General features: G+C 29.1%; 2 protein-coding genes across 2 annotated transcripts; both read left to right on the forward strand.

The window, feature by feature from the left end:
* Positions 1-37: 37 nt before the first annotated feature.
* Positions 38-951, forward strand: LOC112420874 (uncharacterized mitochondrial protein AtMg00810-like). The gene is made up of 2 exons (XM_024780636.1): positions 38-205; positions 292-951. Exons 1-2 carry the CDS (start codon positions 38-40, stop codon positions 949-951), a joined length of 828 nt encoding a protein of 275 aa, XP_024636404.1.
* An 8072-nt stretch (positions 952-9023) lies between these two features.
* On the forward strand, positions 9024-10950 carry LOC120580283 (protein MEI2-like 4). Its single transcript, XM_039833908.1, has 4 exons — positions 9024-9774; positions 9929-10048; positions 10145-10286; positions 10427-10950. The coding sequence occupies exons 1-4, from the start codon at positions 9176-9178 to the stop codon at positions 10574-10576; spliced, it is 1011 nt and encodes a 336-aa protein (XP_039689842.1). The 5' UTR covers positions 9024-9175; the 3' UTR covers positions 10577-10950.
* Positions 10951-24654: the final 13704 nt, after the last annotated feature.

Here is a 24654-nt window from a genome sequence, read left to right on the forward strand (position 1 = left end):
TCTTAATGTTAAGAAATGGGAACGATGTAGTGCCTTGATGAGATATTTGTTTGGCGCACAAGATGTAAGTGATCTTGTGCATAATGGGTATGAAGATCTTGCTACAGATGTGCAGAGAGCAGGTTTCAAAGAAAACAAGAAAAAAGACTGTAAAGCTCTATTTTACATTCAACAACCTGGAGCATATGGTGAAGGAATATATGGTGTACAAGCTCCATAAGGCTCAATATGGAATAAAGCAAGCCCCTAGAGCATGGAACAAGAGAATTAATCAATTTCTAATTTGTATAGGCTTCAAGAAGTGCTCAGTTGAATTTGGTGTATATGTTCATAATCTCCTCAGTTGAATTTGGTGTATATGTTCAGAATCTTAGTGGTGAAGAAACTATCATGATATGTCTGTATGTTGATGATCTACTCGTCACTGGTAGTTCAACATCAAAGATTAAAAAAGTGAAAGATAAATTGAAGTTTGAGTTTGAAATGACTGATCTTGGTAAACTTTCATTTTTCTTAGGAATGGAGTTTGTGAAATTGAAGACGGGGATGGTAATGCATCAACAAATGTACATTGGTGAACCATTGGATAAATTTGAGATGAAAAGCTGCAATTCAGTCTCAAATCCATCAGAAACATACCCAAAGCTAGATGAGTGCAGTGAAGAAGAGAAAGTTGATTCAATTAATTTCAGAGAAATAGTTGGATCATTGAGATGCCTATGCAATAGCAAGCCAGACACTTGCTACTCAGTTAGTGTGATTAGCAAATTCATGCATGATCCTAGGAAACCTCATGTGATAGTTGCTAAGAGGATTCTTAGATATGTTAAAGGAACTATGGAATATGGTTTGCTATTTTCCTATGGTAGTAAAAGTAGAATGAATGAGTTCATTGGATACTCAGATAGTGATTGGTGTGGATATTTAACTAACATAAGAAGCACTTCATGATATGTCTTCAACGATGCTTCTATATCTTGGTGTACCAAGAAGCAACCTGTTAGTGCACTTTCATCCTGTGAAGTTGAGTAAATTGCAAGTATATTTGATACATGTCAAGCCATTGGTTGGATTCAGTGATGAAAGAGATCAAGTGCGAATGAAACCTCTAACACTGAAGATTGACAACAAATCAGCCATAAGTCTTGCTAAGAACCCTATTTCTCATGGTATAAGCAAACACATTGAGACTAGATTCCACTTCATTGGGGAGCAGATGAATAATGAAATGATTGAGCTACATTATTGTCCTATAGAACTGCAGCTTGCATGTGGCTTTACAAAGGCTTTGAAGCTTGACAAATTTAAATTTTTAAGGAAGAAACTTGGTGTTGTTAATATTTAGCAGTTATGAATTAATGGGGAGTATTAGTATATTAATACATAACTGTTGAGATATAATATACCTGCAGGGGTATGTATTATACCCATTGGAGTATATATTATACTTGGGGGGTATAAAAGTTTGTTACAAGTTAGTTAGAAAATCTAGCTAAGTTTGTTAGTTAGTTAGATAGCTTGTTCTAAAAGCAAGTGCTATTATGCCTATAAAAGGCTTTGTATTGTGCAACTTCAAGTCGTAATGAAATTCATATTGCAAGCAATAATTCTCTTTATTCTTTTCTTCTTCTTCTTCCTGATCCATACTCTAGAAACTAGGTTATAACTGTTTTCCAGTTTTAACAGTTTATCCACCTTGTTCTATAGGCTTATCCACCTGGTTCTATAGAGAAAAACACCATTGTTGCACTAACAGTTTACACATACTTCGGTCTGGCATGTAAGCAACCAATTTTTTTTTATGATCTTAAATATAATCAAAAGTCTATTATGATAATTATATTTAATAGCGTTATTAGAAATTTTCCCTTAAATTAAATCTACTATAATTATTCATATTATAATGTTTCAACCCTTTCTAAAACATTTTCAAGGGTAAGAGTAAGATTGAAAACGCTCTGTTTTTTATTATGACTTAAATGCAGACATACCACTTTTTAAAAGTGGTTTCTTGATTTTTTACTTACATATGAGACTCGAATGAATCACGTCTATATTTACTTCCTTAACCATTGCCTGACGACATTCTTTAGCATTTTCCTTTATCTTTCAGTGTACCCGAACAATTCGATCCAAACAAACATGTTGTTTATCAATTTGGTTTGAGTTTCATTCTAAAATCGTGTAAATCTAACAGAAACTAATATTTATACTTTAGATCGGATTGAGCAACAGATTCACTCAAAATTGAACCAAACCGGCTCACAAAATTATTTCTTTAAGAAACATGTATGCTTTATTTGATCAAAATAAAATATTGATATGACGTATGATAGACGACTAGACTGTTTGTTTTGAAAAATGTGTTTCAAATTAAATAAGGTTATATAAGGTGATATATCCAATGTATTTGACAAATAACTGAAAAGATATATAACTTGAAAAACGTGTAATACTCAAGTACATCGTAAAAAATGATACTGCATCCGTTCATTTTTAATTGTCATATTTTGATATTTTACACAAACTAAAACAATCAACAATTGATATTACTTTTTATGCAATAAGTTATACTTTTACTTTAATGACCTTATTAATTTAATATCTCATTTCATATATTTCTCTCTCCGCAATAAATAACTAAGAATAATATTAGTAAAACAATATTTAATGTTGCATTGAACCTTGAAAGTGACAGTTAAATAAAAACAAAATTTTTGCGAGTAAAATAAGTTTGTACTCAACCATTTGCTGAAGATATATTTCCATAAATGCCATTTTTATAGTTAAGATGGGAATTGAGTTTTTTTAATGACGCATGGTAAACCTCTTACCACTAAACTATATGCTAGATTGAGTTCTACCAAAAATAAGATATGCCACATTGAGAGATCGTTCGTGGTACTCAATGTGGATCTACCTAAATGCATTTGTACGACAAAAATGAAGAAACATTGTAACAAACGATATGCATGGACAAATATTTACATTAATCTCAATGGTATTTTAGTGAAAAGTGTATACTAGGCTTAGTTCATGGAGTACTTGTTTGAGTAAAAAAAGGGAGGAAAATTCGAAGCAGCAGGTATAAAAACTTTGGACAAAAGAATGAAGCGGTACCAGTGGCTAGAATTGAAGAGGGAAACATTCGGTTCCCTGTGTCAGAGCATGAATTTAACTTTTAACTGCATGTTTCTATCTTGGGCAAATCTTTGCATTAAATGCAATATCCTCAACGTAATCATTATAGTAGTTTCTGTTCATCTTTCTTTCCAGTTCTATGCTTTCTTCTACCAGCAACCATATCCATGTCTATTCATTTCATAGCACGTTTTACTGGGAGAAGATTATCTTCATTTTTTTTGACAGGATAACAAATAAAAAAACATCAACATTTAATAATTATTAACTAAAATAATCCCTTCGTAAAAATGCATCAACTAAAACAAGTATCTTTTATAATTTGATTTCCATGTTCGGTGAAGCAAAATTAATTATTGAGTCATTGTATCGATTTTCACAAGTTTATTACTAATATTTTTTAATAAAATTGATTCTAACTATAAAATGATTTAAAATTAAAGTTTAGAGTTTTTTACACTTTATCATAATATGTATAAAGTTTTCACCGTCATTTAACTACAATTAATCTCTATCAAAAAATTTATGAAATATATAAGATGAGTTTTCATCGTTGTTAACTTCATTTCACTTTTATAAGAATTTATTCAAATTCAAATTTAAATTAACTAAGTAATTCTACTTTTTGAATAAAGTAGAGTAGAATTTTATTCAAAAAAAAAAACTCTACTTAAGAGGTTGATGAACTCATCGTAAAACAAATAGTTTGGCTAAACCTAGATTTAATACCTAGTGAGAATAGTTTTTTTTACTAAACTTCATTTATTTTGGATCCAATTTTGAATTAATAATCCTTCTTCCTAGAAACCGAGAACCAACACTAACCTCTCAAACAATAAAACTCATACTGTATTTTTTAAGTTACTACCCTTAAACAAAAAAGTTACACCAATGACCACCATCATCTCCAATAGACGAGGACAATATTTTTATTGAGTTGTGTTATTTGAATATCCATATATGTGATAATTTTTATGACAATTAAAATTTTATAAAAATAATGAAGTAGTAACACAAAAAATCAAAGCAATATAGAGAGAAAGTAAAAATATAATATGAATATGAGAAAGAAAATTGTCACAAAAATTATAAAAAATATTGTTCAAATATCATTTCTATTTTTTATTTAAAGATCGGTGATGCATCATCCCGTTGGAATACTAGTATCAAAAGGCAATATAATATTCGACGGTTTATCGATCTCAACATAGTAGTAATCCAAAAGTTTTATGCAATCAAATTATTTTCTCACGAGTTTGATGACAACATGACATTGCGAGTAACAATGTAAAAAAGTTCTGTGTACTGTATTTATGTATTATCTCCCCTATATGCACATAAGTACAATATATATATATATATGGTGCCCCCTAATATGGACCTCAAAAATAAAGGTCCATTGGTAGATCTTTACATATTACTTGCTGCAACCGGTCATCCTCAATTTAGTTAAATAGTTTAATTTAATTAGCCTTGAGTGTGTCCTCTCCATCACTAAGCTCAATTCTTTCTTTCACTGCACGAACTCTCACCTTCCTTCAAGCACCAACCGGCGTGAAGCTTATGGATGTAAAAAGAGAAGAAGCCCTTGATAGTGATACAATGACTTAACCACCAAACTTAGAGACTTTGGGTTACTATTTTATTTTTATTTTTAATTCTTCATGGGAATCGATTTTTATTATCTAAATGGGATTAATAAAAATAAAATATCTGAAGTATTGTTTGCTTTTTGTTTCTGTCAAGCAGCCAGCCAAGAGATTACACAAGGCAATAGTAAAAAATTAAGCCAACATATATGAATTGAATGTTATGTACTTTTCGTAAAACAATTTTGAGCAACTAGACATTGAACAAGAAGAAAATAAATGAAAGGCTCAAAACGAAATAGTGATGATGAAGTCCAATCTCAGTAGATCTGTATAGAAAATCTTCCATGGTTGTTTTCGAACTCCACAGATTTGGCTGCAAAAACTCATTCTCTTTTCATTCTACCAACCCTCACAAGTAAACTCTTCAATGCAGATCTATGCAGGTTGGGAAGATTAGAAGCAAGTGAGTTGTTGTTCTAGTGGGGGCCGCATGGAATGAATCAGGATAAGATTGGTACTAGTATTTACACAATAAATTCTAGTAATTAAAGTGAGAGTAACCGATTGCAGCCAGTCATTTAAACAGGTCCATCAGTGGACCTTTATTTTTGAGGACCATATTAGGGGCTCCCTATATATATATATATATATATATATATATATATATATATATATATATATATATATATATATATATATATATCGTTTTCTTTAAGTTCAATTTAGATATCTGTTTTCTAAAAAGAAATGATATTTTATCAACTATTTTGTGACAATCTATGTGAGAACTTTATCTCTCATACTCACATTATTTTTTTACTTTTTATCTCTATTATTTTGGTTTCCGTATCACTATCTACTTTCCTTTATAAATTAATGGTTGTTACGAAAGTTGTCGTTCGAATGGTTTTTCAAATAACACACCTGAGTAACAATGGAAAAAAGTTGTCGATATTATGTGTGAAAATGTGATTGAGAGTTTTTCTTTTTCTGAGAGATGTGATTAAGACTTTAATTCATACTCTCTCCGATCAGGCGGTCATTATTATAAGTAAAAATTAATTTTTTAGATTCATTTAATAAATAATGTATGCAATCTATATATAGACTACATACATAATGAACTTAAAAAATGAATTTTTACGTATGATAATGATCAGAGGGAGTATGTACCGATATGGTAATAAAAATTACACAAACTTTTCTCAAAAAAGAAAAATTACACAAGCCTTTAATTATTTCCTGTTCACTGTCCTTTTGTTTTTACAAATATCATGTTACGGACTAAAATACAACTTTTTTTTTTAATAAACCAAAATAAGATATATAAATAAAATCAAAGGCGATTTATCATGCACAAAGCACAATTTTTTTGTTGATAAAATACTATTCGACGACTCTTAGTTAAAATACTATTCAACCATTACATATATTATGTGTGATAATGTGACTGAGAGTTATTTATTTTTTAGAGATGTGATTAAGACTTTTATTTATATGTATTGATATTGTAAATAAAAATGACACAAACTTTTCTCAAAAAAGAAAAATTACGCAAAGCTTTAATTATAGAGAAATGATATTTGAAAACCATTTTTTACAACTTTTGTGACAACTTTCTCTCTCGTATTCATATTATTTTTTTACTTTCTCTCTCTATTGCTTTGATTTTTGTGCCACTACCTCATTTTGGTTGACAAATATCCCGTCACCGTCTAAAATACCACTTTTCCTTTGTTGATAAAATACTATTCATAGACTCATCAATGAATAGTATTGTTACATACATTGTAGCATTGTTCATTTTAACAATTTTAATTAATTTATAGCACTGTCTAACACGTCTTTGAGTCATCATATTCATATTCCTTACGTTGTAGCATTGTTCATTTTAACAATTTTTTTTTGTCCGGTTGTTATAAAAGATAATTCATTTTAACAATGCTATAAATTAGATTAATAAATATTTTTTATTAATAAATTAGATTAAGATAATATTTAATAGTTAGTTTTTCACTAAAAATATAGAGTTTTATATTGATGAGTTGACAACCAAAACAACTTTACACATACAATCAATCAAGACATTTAAAATCGTCACATCGATTAATGTTTTAAATTTGTATGACAATTTAAAATGTTTTGATTACTTGTGTGTGCAAAGTTGTTTCACCACTATTAAACTAAAAAATATATTTGTTTCATTGAAATAAAAAAAAAAAATCCAATTCTTTGTCTTCTCGTTGCTTGGTTTTGATCCCTCTACAAATTTTATCTTTTTTGTTTTGGTCTCTTTCGTTGCGTGGCTCATCATCCACTTTGTCAAATCGGCCTTATTTGTCACATCATCCACTGTTACGTCATCCTTTATTTACCATATACACATTTTTGTAACAAACGGTGACGACACGTAACAAAATCAAAACGTTTATAGTTTACAAGGTTTATTTTATAACAAAAAACAAAAACACGCGAACTTACATAATTGATTTACCTATTTAAGCCTTTAATAAATGCACTATCTTGCAATTAACAATTTTTTATGATGTATTATTCCTTCAATTTTTTTTTAATGATATATTATATTTAGAGATAATATTTTATTTATTAAAATTTATAATTCGAGACATTAAATAAGCAACTAAAAAATAATATGTTTAAGTGTATGTTTGCTTCGGTGGTGACCAAAATTAATTTTCATTAAATTGATTTTGTAAAATTGGTTCTATTTTAAAAAGAGTTAGATAAAATGGCTTGCATTTAGAAATAATCATATAAAAGTGATTTGAATAATAAATTTGAATGTAAAAATCAATTATATAATCAAAACTACAAATACTAACTTCAAATATAATCAGATTGAAAACATAAAAGTATGTTTGATTGTGCGGTGATTCGGCATAATTGATTTTGGTTAAAGGTCATTCCGACTAAAAGTGGTTTGTGGCGGTGGCGAAGACACCACCCGACGACCCCCAGGCACTCGCCCGGGCCCAATCGATATTTTCTTTATATTAGGCCCAACCGAATAGTCCTTTAACTCACTTAAAAAAACAAAAAACAAGTAAACTCTAATATTTTTCATTACTCGCGCACAACACAATGAAAGCCAGAAAAATACCCAGGCTCTATAAATTTTTTGGCTCTACCACTGATTTGTGTGTGTATACATTCATGTAAAAGTGAATTAAACTATAAATTTGTATGTGGAAATCAATTCTAGAAGTTTGAAGTAGAATCACCTTTAAAGATAAAAACAATTATACTCGACAACAATTAAACATGTCAATATCAACATTAAACTTATATCACATGAGTAAACTTAGAAAGGGTATTACAAATTAATTTTTGTTTTACCGTCAAATTTATGCAGGTATTAAATTTTATGATCATTTGATAAATTACACACAAATTAACAATCGTGGTAAAAACTTTAAACTCCTTACACATGTAGTCGTATGTTTGATGTTTGATATTTTTTTTAGAGAGGAGACAATACACGTTATGTGTAGAAGTATTTCGAAAAAAAAAGTAGTAATTGTAAAACTGACATGATACAATGAGCCAATACTATATATTCCGAAGGATATTATAGCGAAGAATTCACGATTTCCATTCCAAGCAATGAAATGAAAGCATCTGGCAGCAAAACATGGGGGGTTTAGGTTTTGATTTTCAATTTTTTATGAAACAGTTAAATTAGCATTAAATCCAATAGCTATTAACTTGCCAACAGATTCGGAAAGCGCTCACGAAAATGCTTCTGGCGATATCTAACATTTTCCCGATACAATAACCTATTCACAATAAATTTACACAACATCTTCTTATTATGGTAAAAATAAATAAATTATGGTAAAAAAAATTATTTCGCATTTATTAAGAAAATTAAAATATGATAACTTAAAATGTACACTAATTTATCATGTTCTTCTTGAAATTAATTATATGAAAAATAGTTGTAAAAACAATTTTTATTGATTATTTGTTATGGAGAAAAAGAGAGAATAAATTAAAGGTAATTTATACTAATTTCACTATGGAAAGAATGATTTTTTGAAATATCATAATTAAATATGATAAATTTTTTTATTTTTTTTTATATATAGTTTAGGATAAGAAAATGGATTTTTTTAATTATAAGTTGGGACCTAGCTAGCCAGTACACATTAAAAAAAGAAAAAAAAGAATGGGTTAATGACGCAAGAAAAAAGGAGAAGCAGTATTGTGAGTGAAACTAAAGTACGTCCGCCCCAAACAGCAATCGCAATCATTCACTAAAACCTTCCATTGTTTTCTTTTCATTTCAAATTGGAAGACTCTTATATAAATACAATCACCACTCTTCATCTCTCTCTCACTCTTCTTCCTTTCCCTTTCCCTTTCCCCATTCCTTCTTCTTCTTCTTCTTCTTCTTCTTCTTGCTAGCTCTATCAAAATCCATGGCTTTAAACGCAGAAGCTCCAGAGTTTTTTCCTAACTACAAACTACAAAATCCTCAATCTCACTGCTACCTTTTCTCTACTCTCCCTCATCGTCTACATCCTTATTTCTATTACTACCCTAGTGCTTATAAACATCCATTTCCTTTCCACTTTCATCCACTTCCAAACCACCTACCCACTTTTCCTAGGTTTGAATCCGAAGCTAAACTACCGACCCATTTTCATGGCAGTTTTGAAAACCATGAACAAGTGCTGAAAAATGACATGGTGGTGGAGCCATTTATCGAGGGTGATGATTCAAACAATGTTTTTCATGAGGTTGTAAGTGGTGGTGAAATGGAACACCGTCGTTCTCATGGGGTCAGATCCGGAGGTCGTCTTGAGTGGAGGAGGAAGAGAGGACGCAAGGATGTTGAACAAAAAGAGAAGAAAGTTAATGAGAAACCTTTGCTGAGAAACAACCGCTACGGCCATGCAAAAAATATTCGTTATCATTGTCACAAGAAGAATAGTGGAGGTGGTTTTCCATTGGTTCCGGTTCAGAAGGATGGTAAAGAAACAACGGTTATGATTAAGAACATTCCTAGCAAATATACGTATGTTTCATTTTCCTTTCATATTCCTACTTTAATATTCCTTCATTATGTGCATTTATTTCTAGTTATTCTACTTTATGGTTTAAAACTGCTTTTAAAATTTAAGACTTATGCATGCATGATTGTTCATTTATTAATCAACTTGTTGGTACAGTCGAGATAAGTTGTTGGATTTCTTGGAGGAGTTTTGCATGCGTGAAAATGCCAAAGATCAAGCCAATGGTGAAGAAAGTACTTTTGCTTTTAATGCCGTATACTTGCCTATTGATTTCTGGTACACTGCCAAATAACTTCAATCACTAGAATTTGTGTGTAAAATGTGGATTTGTTCATACACTGCTAATTGTGACATTGTTTAATTAATTTGCAGTACTGAGTTAAACAAAGGCTATGCCTTTGTTAATTTCACCAAGCATGAGGCAGCTTGGAAATTTCAACTGACAGCCTCTGGGAAGAACTGGGAACACTTCAATTCCAGTAAGATATGTGATGTGGTTGCTGCACGCCTCCAGGTATGGTTTGCATACTAGACCTAATCATTATATATTTTTTTTCTTTCTATTTTATGCCCTAATTTTTACTTTATTTTGTTGATTATGCGATTCAAGTTTAAGATTGTGTTATAAGGTGAAGTATGAATTTATCTATGCAGGGAAAAGAGAAGCTAGAGAATCATTTTGGAAGCATGGTTTTTCCCTATTCGTCCGAGGAAGTTCTGCCACTGTTCTTCAGTCCACCTCGGGATGGTGTGACCAAAGGAAACCAGAGGACAATGGGAAAGCTTCTTAAGCCTTATTATTAGTTTGTTTTTTTTAGCATTTCATGTGTGTTGTATAAAAGTTAATTAGGTTATGGACCAAGTATTTTGTTGTGTTTAATTCCAATTCCACTGTATAGTTGGGTGGAGCTTGGCCACTTTATCCCTTCAAAAATCTTGAAGGAGGGTTGTGTGGTGGGGTCCACCCTTCTTGTGGATAGCTAGCTAGGCACAGAGATGCACCACGTCTTGAGCCGATGAATGAGGGTTTGGTTCGGTTTAGTCTTTTCTATGATGTTTGTGTTCGTAATGAAATTTGATTATGATGTTTGTTTGAACTTGCTAGGTTTAGTAGCTTTTTGCCCTACTATGTACGAATGCTTTATCATGGGAGAATATAACTATATAATATTGTCTTATGCCATTTTTGCTGGTTCCTTTTTTGGCTATGTCTCAGTTCTTTGTCCCATCAAAAAAATTCATACACCAATTTGTGATAATATAGCGTTGTGGATCAGCTTTGGTCAGCGCCTGAAAATGTGGCATGTATATTATACCTTTCAAGTCAAAGTTCGTCGTTTCTCCCTTTCATACCTGCTTTGCGTTGCATTGTGTAGTTTGTTTCAAAGGTTGTGATATTGTTTAGTCAAAAGATTTATTTTCCCTTTTGAAGCATTTCAGAAAATATGGTCAGAGAAAGAGGTGTTTTGCTCTTTCGAAATTGCACTCAAATGGTGCAATATTGTTTTGGATCATTTGGAAAGTTGAGCTTATTTGTTTGTATATTTTCCTTCACTTGGACCTTTGTGGACCTTTCTATCAGCAGATGTTTCTGCTTTTCCTTTTCCTTAAGCAGTAGAGTTCGTACATAAATTTGTCTCTGTCATTTCACTTTTTAGTTGCATTATTCGAAGTTGCTTGAAAGTGTCTTATTTATTCTTGCAATTGAGAAGGGGTTCTCTAATCCCGATTGATACTAATTCAACAAAAGTTCCGATACTGGTTGCAAAAATCCACGTAGGATCGTATCGTGGAGAGAATACATGGGAAATTAAAAAAATAAAAATAATTATAACATTGAAAGTTAAATATGGAGAAATGAAAAAGCATGGTACCTTGAATTGGTAGAATATCTTACTGGGAAGAGTTGTGGGCCGCCAATGAGTTGCAATTGCATCACAGCCAATATACAAAACACATAATCCAAAGAGCTAATTCATAATCATGAATCTGAATCATAGGGACGCCATATCATAGTCTATGAACTAGTAATGATGATAATTTTTTTTTTTGAGAAGAACAATCTCCGTTGTTTTTTTAGTCTACCATCTTGATAATTACGTAAAACCAATACAATTATTAATCATCGTAACTCTTTAAATATAATTTTACAAATTTTCTCTTATTGAAAATCATGAAACATTAGATACACATTAATACAAAAACTGAGGCCAACATTATGTTGTTTTTTGAAGATACTACCTCCGTTCCTTTATAGTAACTTTTACAGTTTATAATTTTATTTTTCTTTTTAATTAACTGTTATTTTCAAAGTTTAATGTAATATTAAATGGTGTTCTTCCTATAATATCCTTAGTAAGTTATTGCAGAGAGAATATGAAATATGATATTAAATAATTAAGGATATTATAGACAAAACATAAGTTATTGTATCAAAAGTAGTGAAATATATTTAGTGTCTTGGTTTGTGTAGAAAGTTAAAATGTAACGATTAAAAAAGGAACGGAGGGAGTATGATCAATTTTTTTTTGTTGAAAAATAGTTAATATTCCATCTGTCCCATAATATAAGCAAAAAAACACATTTTCTTTGTCTCAAAATATAAGCAAAAAAGATAAACTTTTATCCTTTTCAAGATTTTTTTTGTTTATTCTCATAAAATTAAATGCAAATTACATTCAATTTTATTTTTCTTTCATTTTTTCCATAACCAATAGCCAATAAAAATTGTTTTTACATCTTCCTATAAAACTTTTTTCAAAGAAAACACAAAAAACCATACTCCAAATTCTTATGTTTTAGTTTTCTTAATAAGTGTGATTTTTTATTTTTGTTTATAATTTGGGACGGAGAGAGTATAAGACTAATAACAATCTGGATACTTTATTTAGCTAGGCATCTATAAAATGTATTTTGTTCCAAATCGTATATAAGTTCTCTAAGTCAATTTTTATTGAGAGAATGCAAGTTTAGAGGATAATTCAATTATTTTAATGTAAATTTAATTGTTTGGATAATAAATTTGAAAGCTTTCCAATGAAGGACTTTCCGAAGCATCTTGTCAAATTTTTTTATATTTTGACAAATCATCTTGTCAAATCTAAATTTGGAGAAATTCATATACTTTAATAAATATATGTATATTTAACGTGAATCTCAAAATTGGTACTTACTACAAAAAATTTTAGTATATGTTATAAAAAGTTATACAAAAATCCCTATTGCTTTTTCGAATTTGGCAATCGGTACTTATATTTTTTTAAATTTGAAATTTAAGAAATTGAAAATTTCTCCTTGAAGTATTTGAATGTATCCAAATTTAGATATCCCCAAAATTGATTTTTTTTTATTTCTTTTTTTGCAAATTAGTCTCCATAAATTTTCAAAAATAATGGAAATTGCTCCGTAAATTTTTAAACTTTTAATATTGAATAATATAATTTTTCTATCTAAATATTTTTTTTAGAAATAAATGGAATTGAAATGGTTAAATTCTAATTTCTCCAGAAATTCTAATTATTCCTTCCAAAACATACTTTTTTCGGGATTCCAAAACGCATTCTTACGTGAGTTTCAATTCAACATTGAACCCTCGGGGAAAAAACATTATAATAACTTTAGTTGTTGTTAGTAAAAGCACATAATATATGTTAATTATATTGTACATTAATTTTAAATAAAATCATCAACATTACATTTAAATAGATACAGTGATACTTGCCTTAGAATATTTGCTTTACAAAAGATAACATAATGTTGGCCTTAGTTTTTGTATCAGAAGTTGTTAGTCTTATTTTAATATCTCTATAATATTCATGAATTTTTTTTGGGGGGAATATTCAAGAATTGTTAATAATCTTTGTAAAAAGTGCAAATTTTTGTGAGGGCTCTACAAAATTATGTATTTGGTTTTCTTCCTTCTAATAAGGCTTGTTTTCATCCCGTTAAAACCTTTAAATCGGTGCGGTCTAGATTACCCTCTCTTGTTTAAGGGATATTTACCCTTTCAAGATATCAACCAATCAAAATGTAATATACAAATGTAACATTAAATGTCAAATAAATGAGTCAATTTTTCTATAAAAAAATCAAATTTAATAAGATAACTTGGGTTAAATATGTTTTTTGTCCTTATAAATAATATACCAACTTTTCGTTTTAGTCCCTCTAAAATTTTCCTTCAACTTTTAGTCCGTATAAAATTTTCAATCACTACTTTTGGTCCCTCTTTTAAAGTAAACTCATATGTAGAATTCATATTTTTGAATAAAAAATTTCCGAAAAAATTCATAATATTATAAGAATCTCTCCCTACAAAAATTAGAATTTTTTAACAAAACATGAATTTAATATGAATTTTTACATTTTTTTACGGTTAAAAATTCATATTAAATTTGTGTTTTGTTAAAAAATTCTAACTTTTTTGTGAATTTTTTTTACAATATTCTACACAATTTCATTAAAAAATACAAAAAATAACTTAAAAATAGGGACTAAAATAGTGACTAAAAATTTTATTGGGACTAAAAGTTGAAGGAGAATTTTAGAGGGACTAAAACAAAAAGTTTGTATATTTATAAGGACCAAAAACATATTTAACCCTTTAATTTTTATTTAATTATATTTAGGTATACAATCTTAATTATACACTATATGGCTTGTAACAATTAAAATTTCACATCAAATTCAACTCATCATATACGCTTATAAATTTTGTTCCATTCCAAAACCTATAACACACGTAACATGCAATTTCTTCTTCATTCTTCTTCTCATCTTGATTGTTCAATTCTCTCGTTCTAGAACTGCAACCGTTTCCAATTATCGTGAGAATCGTTGCCGTCCGTTAGATTACAGACATCGTGAGATCGCCATTGTTTCCAAAAGTTATATCCACGAATTAACGTTCACCTTATGAAATTCACATTTGTATTAGCATTATTTATTATTTATTTATTTCACTTTGTCTTCTCTTCCATAGCATTAACCGACCTCACACCGTGTTCGCAATCTCAACAAATGTTAATTTCGGCAACACAAAATACACCAGGAACAAAAACAACACAATATAATGATTTGAATAAAACAAATTCCAAAAGTAAATTTAATAATCAATATTGTACAAAAAATAAAATTAATAATCAACGCATTGAAGATCCATTTATCTTAATCAAACGCAAAATATGTGTGATAAAATACAATTTTATATAATATCAAACAACTCAATCAAACTTAAAACCCAAATAAAAATGGAAGCATCATTGGAATTCATGTCAAAGTTGAAAGTCACCACTGTAGCATTATAAGTGTGAAACAGTTGCAATTAAGTCACGATAATAGTTAGAAAGAAATGAAAATGAAAAATCAAATCAAGAAGAAAAATCAAGTCACGATACCTGATGTGATTATGGAAACAACACTGATTCTCACAATGTATGGAATCAAAAGGACGACAACGATTCTCACGATAATTGGAAACGACGACAATTCTGGAACGAGAGAATTCAACAATAAAGATGGGAAGAATAATGAAGAAGAAATTGCACGTTATGTTTGTTCTAGGTTTTGGAGTGGAACAAAATTTATGAACGTATGTGGGGTGTGTTTGGTAAAAATAAGCTATAAGCTAGATGAAATATGAAAAACTAGCTTGGTTTATTAATATTGAAGTGTTAGGTAAAATTAGATGTTGAAGTGACTGATAAGTATAAAATGACATAAAATGACATGTTTTTTTTTTTTTGTCAAGTAGCCTAGTGGCTAGAGCTCACACAATTTAATTGTGAAGAAGTGGAGTGTCCGGAGTTCGAACCCCAGCTCCTGCATATAATATGCAATATCCCTACCAACTGAGCTAAGCTCACGGGGATAAAAGGACATGTTTATATATATATATATATATATATATATATATATATATATATATATATATAGAGAGAGAGAGAGAGAGAGAGAGATTTTTTTCTAATGTATTTATTTTTTAATATTTTAATTTATGGTTAACTATGTTTTGGATTCCTATAAATATCCAATCTTTTGGTTTTAGTCTCCAATAAATTTTCACCGATAACTTTGATCTCTGCTTATTTATTTTTTTTTGTACAAAAGAGGGCAAAAGTTCATTGATCTCGACTTTTATAAATCCCAAAAATAAGAAGAAAGTGGAAAAAAATGTAAGCAAGAATATATAAAATTTTACACAGTAGGCTAGTTATAGTTAAATATAAAGCATTTCTTTTAAGAAACATGTATAAAGTGTTCATTAAAAATAAAATAAACCATGACAGTTTTTTTTCAAAGGAGAAAACGTGGCAGTTGTTTTATTAAAAAATAAGCTATGAACTTGGCCGTTATTTTTTAAGCCATGAACATGTTTTGTTAAAAAATAATTAAATTAAATTAATAGGGTTAAAATTGAAAGGAAATATAAAAAAACTACCAGGTATAAGCTCAAAAACTACTTGAAATAAAGTGTGAAAAGCTTGCTGATTTAAATTAAAGTGTTTGGTAAAATTAGCTTTTGAAGTTACTAATATACACAAAATGACTTAAAAGTACATATATGTTTAATTTATTAAAAAAAATTACTTTATTTACCCATAAATAATTTAACCAAGAAATTATCTTAATAATTTTAATTTATTTTAAAATAATTTTATGGAAAATTATTTCTTTGATTTATATTGGTAAATATGTTCAAAGAAAAAAATAATGATAAATATTTATAGATATTTTTTTTAAGGAACAAATAAATATTTAGATATGAATTTAATAGAAATTGACCGTGTAAAAAAAACGAAATCTAGAACAATATTTCAACCAACAGGAACAAAAAAGAAAATCAAATAGAAACGAAGGATTATGCTTGTTCCCGCGAAAGCTTGATCAACGAAAACCAAGAATATCACAAACCCATCCATGTTTTTGGCCAAACACTAATTTAATTTTTTTTTTGTTTAAACAAAAAAGAAAGAGATTGATATGAAATACACCATCCGGTCACTATTATAAGCAAAATTTTGTATTTTAGATTCATTCGTTAAATGATGTACGTGGTCTATAATAAAGACGATGTACATCATTAATTGAATGAATCTAAAATGCAAAGTTTTACTTATAATAGTGAGCGGAGGATGTACTGCTATTTCGTGTTTCGCATAGAAATCCCTTCGTGGGATTTAGCATTGCTCAGAAACCAATGTAAAGCAAACTGAAAAAAAAAATTAAGCACTACGTGGGAAGTTTTTTCCTTTTACGTGGGTAGTTTTTTTAATACAAAATAATATTAAAGGTTAAAAATGTAACGCCCTATTTTATTATTTATTTATTTTATTGAGTTTAGATGTCTTTTTATAATTTAGTCGATTTATTTTGATGAGTGATATTTTGTTATGTTATGTGTTGGTATTTATTAGTATAATATATATGTTATCTGGCGTATAAATATATTTTTTATTTTGTGTAGAAATGTATATGTTATATGGTGTAGAAATATATTTATTATTTGGTGTAGAAATATATATGTTATCTGGTGTAGAAATATATGTTATTTGGTGTAAAAATATATATGTTATCTGGTGTGAAAATATATTTTTTATTTGGGGTATAAATATATTTGTTATTTGTTATAGAAATATTTTATTAAAATAGAATATTGAGGCGTGAGGGGCAGATTTGGAATAAGGGAGAATATGTTAGGTTTATAAAAAGAGAGGTTATGAATAGAGAAAGAGAATACGTGAAAACAAGTTTTTGGAAAAAAAGGGAGAAACCAAGAGAAGAGAAGAGTCAGAGAAGAGAAAGCGGTATAACCTTGTGATCATCTAACCTAAGGTAAGGGTAGGACTAACCTTCATTAATCATAAGTATGTAATTCTGAAAAAGGGTTTAACATTTGTAGTTGTTGTTAGTTTTGATGTCATAGAGATTAGGGTTAGATTGAATTTAATTGTTAAGTAGGTAATCCAATGAATTTGTGTACAAATTGATGTTCATGTTGTAGAATAAACATAGGAAGATTTTCTATAAAATTTGGGAATTAGGTTTTGAAGTCGTAATTGGTTGTTAATAGAGTAGAAAATCCAATGAATTTGTGGTTGTTGAAACTTGAATTTTTCTGTACAATATGATAGTGCTAAGTGTCAGGAACATGTAGGTGAAAACGACATCGAAAACAGATTAACGGTTTGATTTTTATGCGCGAAAACATGTAGGTTGAAAATCTGATGCGGTCTGTCAAGCCATGATCGTGCCACGATTCAGGACCAACGTGCCACGATTTTGATCAGGATTTTAGCCTTTCTGATTCTGGAAAAATCGTGTCACGGTGGGAGACCAACGTGCCACGATCTGTCACACTAGAAACCTTAAAAATGCAATTTTCTTCACTCCAATTGTTTCCAAACCTCTTCCCAAGTGTAGGGACTTTATCCTAACCATCTAGAGATGTTTTTAGGAAAAAAATAACTTTGTATAAAGGGTCTAATGAGTTCTTGTGTTGCTTGACATTAAATAAAGTAATTATGTTGCAAATCTTGCAAAACTTATGGATTGTCTCCAAACTTCAAAGCTTGTGTACTATGAGTTCAATTAAGGTGTTTAAGAGTATTTAACCTATGTTGTGATGAATCTAACTTGGTTTGACGTGAATATCTTTGATTGATGAATTATAATGTTATATGATGTTGTTCATGATTGATAAATTATTATATGTATATGTTGATGAATATGATGTTGTTCATGACTGATGAATTATTATATGTATATGTTGATGAATATGATGTTGTTCATGATTGATGAATTATTATATGAATGTATATGTTGATTATTATGATGTTATATGATATTATGATGCGAAGTCGTTGTTGTCGTTGTCGTCAATGTCGTTAAAGTTGTAAGTTGTTGTCGATGTTAATAAAGTTGTCTAAGTTGTTGAAGTTATCTAAGTTTGAAGTTGTCTAAGGTGTTGAAGTTGTCTAAGTTGTTAAATTTGTTGGTTGCTGAGTCCTTGCATACTCATTAAAGTTGAGGGTTTGATGTCATGTTGAATGTATAATCATTCATATTAAGTTGAGGGTTTGATGCCCTGTGAGCCCTTTTATGCTCTATAAGTTGGGGGCTTGATGCCCTTTGAGCCCTTTTGTGCTCTATAAGTTGGGGGCTTGATGCCCTGATTGGTACCACATGCATGTTTAAGTCGTTGTATTGTCGAGTTGATGTCGTTGTTGTCGCATTGTCGTTGTTGTTAGGTTGTCAATTATCAATGAGTTGTTAATGAAGAACTATGTGAAATATTAATATTGTTAATTGTTGTTGTTTATGTTGTTAAATTATGTTGATGAATTATATGCTTATTATTATCGAATGTGAAATCTCACTCATTCTGTTTGAATGTTGCCTCTACGTGGGTATTGTGCAGATAACCGGGAATAGTTGTTGAAGTGAGTTGACTCTCTCACGCGTCGTCTTAGGGTCGCTCTGATACGTAACGAGATGAAGATCTTGCTTGTTTTCCATGTGTTACGTATTTCTATGATTTTATGTTGATGAACCACCTAGAATGGAATTTTAATAAGTTGTTTATGTTGAGGCCGTTGTGCCATTACGTTGAATAATGAATGTTTTCCGCTGCAATGTATTTGAATTGTTGACATGAGATGTTTTGAATAAATAGTAATTCTACTCTATTTACCTTTTAAAGTTGTGTGACATCCTGTTGAGTTGACTACTCTAATTATTATGTAAAATTTTTCAAGTTGGGAAAACGGAGTGTTACACAAAATGGAATAAAATGTAAAAAGCTACAAGCTATGAGCTCAAAAGCTACTTGGATTAGCTTATTAACAAACGCTATAAGCTAGTGAGAAAAGCTTTTTACCAAACACATCTCATTCTATCAAAACTAGCTTATAAGCTAGTTTAACAAGTTATAAGCTAGCTTTTTTATGTTACCAAACACACTCATGATGGGTTGAATTTGATATAAAATTTTAATTCTTACAAGCCCTATAGTGTAAATTAATTAAGATTGTATACCTAAATATAATTAAATAAAATTAAAAGTTACCTTATTAAACTTGATTTTTTTTATAGAAAAAATTGACTAATTTATTTGACATTTAATGTTACATTTGTATATTACATTTTGATTGGTTGATATCTTGAAGTGGTAAATATCCTCTAAACAAGAGAGGGTAATGTAGAAAAAACCCTTTAAATCACTAGTATTTGTGATATTTACCATTCTTTGTAGAATATTTATGTTTGACGCCTTAGTTCTTTAATTATTTTTAGAATAGCCTTGGCTCTCAGTTATTTTTCAAGTAACTGCATGCTAATATAACATTGTTTACAACATTTGGTGTCACCTAGTATGATTATGTTACTTTGTGTGAGACATAGAAATTTAATGGACGTCACATCACATGTGATAAGGGAAGAAAAACTAATTAAAATTAAACAACAAATTTTTTGAGAAAGAAAAACACGTTTGAAGAAAATTAAAACATTGAGGGCCACAAACAATATGGAAAAGGAAGGATTCAGTAATCTTAATAAAGATGATCTTAATTTTGTTAAAAAAAACTAGTTACAAACCCGTGCGTTGCACGGGTTTAATAACGTATTTTATAAAAAAAAAAATTTTAAAAGAAAAATGAGCAAATTAATGAATATTGCACAAACATTATAAATCTTTATCAAAATATTTATGAAAGCTTTATCAAGTCTTTAATACACATTAATATTTGTGATGATTGATAAAAGAATTAAAAAAAGTAAAGGGTATAGAAATAAATTTATTAAAGAATTAACAATTTGTTTAAACTTATTTTTGTTACAATTTAGACCAAAAAAAATATTGGACTTCATTGAGTTTCTCTATAATTTTTTTATCAGGCTTGAAGTTATGACTCTGAGTTTGAAAACCGCAAAATTCACAAAAATTATTGAAGAAACACTATAAACAAATAAACGGCATCGTCAAAAATGAAATCATATTTGGCTATAGTGATCAAGCAAACAAAAAAAAAGAAGCATATTAAATACCTATAATCAATGGATTCTAATTGCATAGAGGCGACACTTATACTTTCTCCATGTTTGTTCATCAATGAGAGTGATTATTTTGCGCTTTCCTTTCAGAATTGTTCTTGACACCTAGTTTGGGAAATGCTAAACAGGGAAATAACTGTAATATTAATCTAATGCATATTAACATGGATAAGATGTATGCGAATATAGTTATATATAACTTATGAAATGAAGGTAACATAACTGATTTTAAGCTAAAGAAAATGTATCATGACTTCTAATTTATCTTTCTATTATCTTCCTATAAAGTCTAGAGAAATGCATGCATGTGCATTATATGTACCCCGTTGACCAATTAACATTTTTGAAACAAATGAAAATTAAGCATCACTCCCGCATGTGCATCTATAGCTAACACCATTTGACATTGATGTCTTCGAACATTTGGTGCAACTCTCATAATACCATCCAAACTGGTTAGGATTGAATTTAGTTGTTTTTCCAAATAGTGATGGAGTATGTATCCTAACACAAATTATGCACGTGAAATAAAGAATAGTGCAATATGCATTTTTAATTTGTGCGTAAAAAAACTCAAAGCATGTCTGTGCATAAAAAAAAAAAAAAAAACAGACCTTGACTAAGTTTATAGATTCATCAATTGGCCTAACTTGAGACAGATTGGAAAAATCGTTCTACGAAGTACTTTTTAAACTTTACTTTTTAATCTATCTGAGCTTGAGAAGTGTTAAGTTCACGACAACAATTCAAGAAACATGGTCAATAAACAATCAAATCAGATTGTGAAATAATAAGTTACTCTAACACTGTATTGTGAAATCATAATGCAAACTTACTAAGTCTTAAACTTTTCAACAACCGGATGATGTAGGTTGATGAGCAGCCTCGAACCTGACCAATTGTTACATCTATTTGCGTTGTCATTGACTACAAAATAGAAGCAAAGAATTCAAGGTAAATAAATGGTAAATGATAAAGCTACAAAGTATTTTACCCATAATGTTACATCAACTATATTCCCAATGCTCTAAATCTCTATATCGAGTTATTACATGAACTCGATCACCCTAAATCCGAGAAAGAAACCAAAAAATATAAATAAATCAAAATGTATACTAATAAGTAACATTGATAAATCATAAAAGAAATTACTACAAATCTTAACTAACTTATCTAACCTTTGCATCACAAATAATGAGCTTCATATGTTGATTCTCATTACTACCAGTCACAATTCAAGAATCCAGTACTCCAAATCCTATTTTCCAAACGTCTAAATCATTTTTGAGATACTTAATGTAGTCATAATCCCTTGACATTGAAATTCATATATAGAAATACAATAATACATCATTTAATTTTATTCCCTTTGTTCATTCTGATATCGAAAGAAGCTAACATATTTCTATGTGATCAATTTTTGTATCATCAAATTAACCTGATCTTAAATGTACAAATTTCTATCATCAACTTTCTGGACCCCAATGATATGATCAAAACAAATTTACACCAATCAACTTTTTGCACGGCTCAATGATATACGAAAGAATAAATAAAATATGAAAACTGTTACAGCTTTGGGATTACTCACAAAAACTAAAATAATTGAAATGCATCAATTATTTTCAACTCCTGTACCAGAAGCTAAAATAACAATTGTGTCAAAACCTTACCATCAGTTAAAATTCAGTCATCATGACCTCTACTATACTCCACATAACAAAAGACGATTTTTCTACAGCCATGCAACATAACAAATTTTGGTACATAATCCAATAACAATTGGAAAAAAAAAAAAACCCTTAAAATGCATAATCATGAAAAAAGGAAGAAAACCATCTATGATGAAGCAAAAACTAAAACGGTGTCGAAAAATGAAGCCCTTAAGCCATAAAAATCAGTCAACTCAAGTCATGCATGGTCTCAGAACCATGAAAAAAGATAGAAAATGACCTTTTTTTTTTTTTTGTGGTGGCCGGGGTTTGAACTCCGGACCTTGCATATTTTATGCATTGTCCTACCAACTAAGCTAAGCTCACGAGGACGAAGAAAATGACCTCTTATGAAGAAGAAAGTGAAACAGTGTTCCCGACTGAACTTAGATACCGTTTGGTCAAGGTTTTTTACAGTCTAAAAGTTACTTCAAAACAAAGTAAAAATAAAGGCCTTTAAGAAAGAAACTAAAGTTATTTGGTTTTTTTGTTTTGTTAGTTTTAAAGCTATTTAAGTTTAATGTTGTTTGACAAAATATTGTACAAACTTTGAATTTATTATTTTTTATATGGTGTCTGGGGTTCGAACTCCGGACTTGGCATGTATTTACGCATTGTTCCTATCAACTGAGTTAAACTCATGAGGACAAAACTTTGAATTTATTATTAATTAACATAATAAATAAATAAAATGTTTAGAATAATTTATGAAGGCTAAAAATGTTAAAAAATAAAAGATATTTTTTTTACAAATACGATATTTACTCAATAACGTTTATTTTGTGTAACATGAATACAAATTAATATCATCATATAAATAACTTGTTAAATATTTGAATAGGAGAAACAATTTAAGGAGTCTGGAATAATAATATAAATAATATCAAAATATTTGATTTTTTCTATTTCAATTATACTCTATAACAAATTTCGTTATAAGAATACCATATTTTTTGTGCCTTTCAAAAAGATAAGAATTTATATTATATGATATTATATTTGTTACATTGTTGGTGTCATGGAAACAGATATGTTTAATTTTTTTGAACATGAAAATGATATGCATAGTTTGTTACGATATAAAGGTGCAATATATATATATATATATATATATATATATATATATATATATATATATATATATATATATACACCTTTTTAGGCATCTATACCTTTTTTTGAAGAAAAGACATCTACAATTTTACTTTTAATTAAAATTAAAATTTTATAAAAATAATCATACGCATTATGCAACGCTAAAAAAAACTATACACATTAGCGTAACAAAAAAACAGACACACATAAAGAATTACTCTAAACGCTAATGTGTATGTGCGTATATATTTGCGAGGTTGAAGAAAGAAAATACAAATATTTGATATCATTAAATGACAGCGTGAATAAAAATATTTGTGAAGTTGTGATGATTAAACGATATTGAAATTATAAGTGATAAAAAGATAATAAAATTCCTTTGAAAAAAAGGTAATAAAATTAAATGGAACCTCCTTAAAAAAAATTAAATTGAACGCTTCAAATTAAATGGAAGAAAAAAATATATTGAAGTATAATATTAAAAAATAAAAAAAAAGGTTCCCAACGTGAATTGAAGAGAGATGCTTGTGAAATAAATTGTCGAGAAGTAGTTTTTTGAAGAAGCATTCAACAACTTTTGGTCAAAGTTCATTGCATTAAAAGGTACATTTTTTAGAAAGTACTTAATTGATAATGTATTTGACCTAACTTCTCCTTAAAAATATAGGGAAGTTGAAAAAAAAACCGGGTCAAACGGTATCTTAATTTCCCACAACGGCAGTGTAGAAACAACTGAATTTGGGAGAAAAAAATTGGAAAAAAATTAAAAATAAAAAAAATCGGTGAGGTAGCACCTAACCAAACAACACTAAAAAAAATTATATGCATCAGCGTAACAAAAAACAGACAGACGGACATAAAATATTACTCTAAACGTTAATGTGTGTGTATATATTCGCGAGGTTGAACAAAGGAAATAAAAATATTTGGTATCATTAAATGACAGCGTGAATAAAAATATTTGTGAGGTTGTGATGATTAAACAATATTGAAATTAAAATAATTAATATTGTGTTTGACCCA

Source organism: Medicago truncatula, chromosome 4 (assembly GCF_003473485.1).
Source record: "Medicago truncatula cultivar Jemalong A17 chromosome 4, MtrunA17r5.0-ANR, whole genome shotgun sequence".
NCBI classification, from domain to species: domain Eukaryota; kingdom Viridiplantae; phylum Streptophyta; class Magnoliopsida; order Fabales; family Fabaceae; genus Medicago; species Medicago truncatula.

Coding starts and splice junctions, on each gene's coding strand:
- LOC112420874 (XM_024780636.1), top strand. CDS start 38: ATGAGATATTTGTTTGGCGCACAAGATGTAAGTGATCTTGTGCATAAT. Junction 206..291: donor ATGGTGAAGGAATATATGGT/GTACAAGCTCCA, acceptor TAATTTGTATAG/GCTTCAAGAAGTGCTCAGTT.
- LOC120580283 (XM_039833908.1), top strand. CDS start 9,176: ATGGCTTTAAACGCAGAAGCTCCAGAGTTTTTTCCTAACTACAAACTA. Junction 9,775..9,928: donor AACATTCCTAGCAAATATAC/GTATGTTTCATT, acceptor TTGTTGGTACAG/TCGAGATAAGTTGTTGGATT. Junction 10,287..10,426: donor TGGTTGCTGCACGCCTCCAG/GTATGGTTTGCA, acceptor TTATCTATGCAG/GGAAAAGAGAAGCTAGAGAA.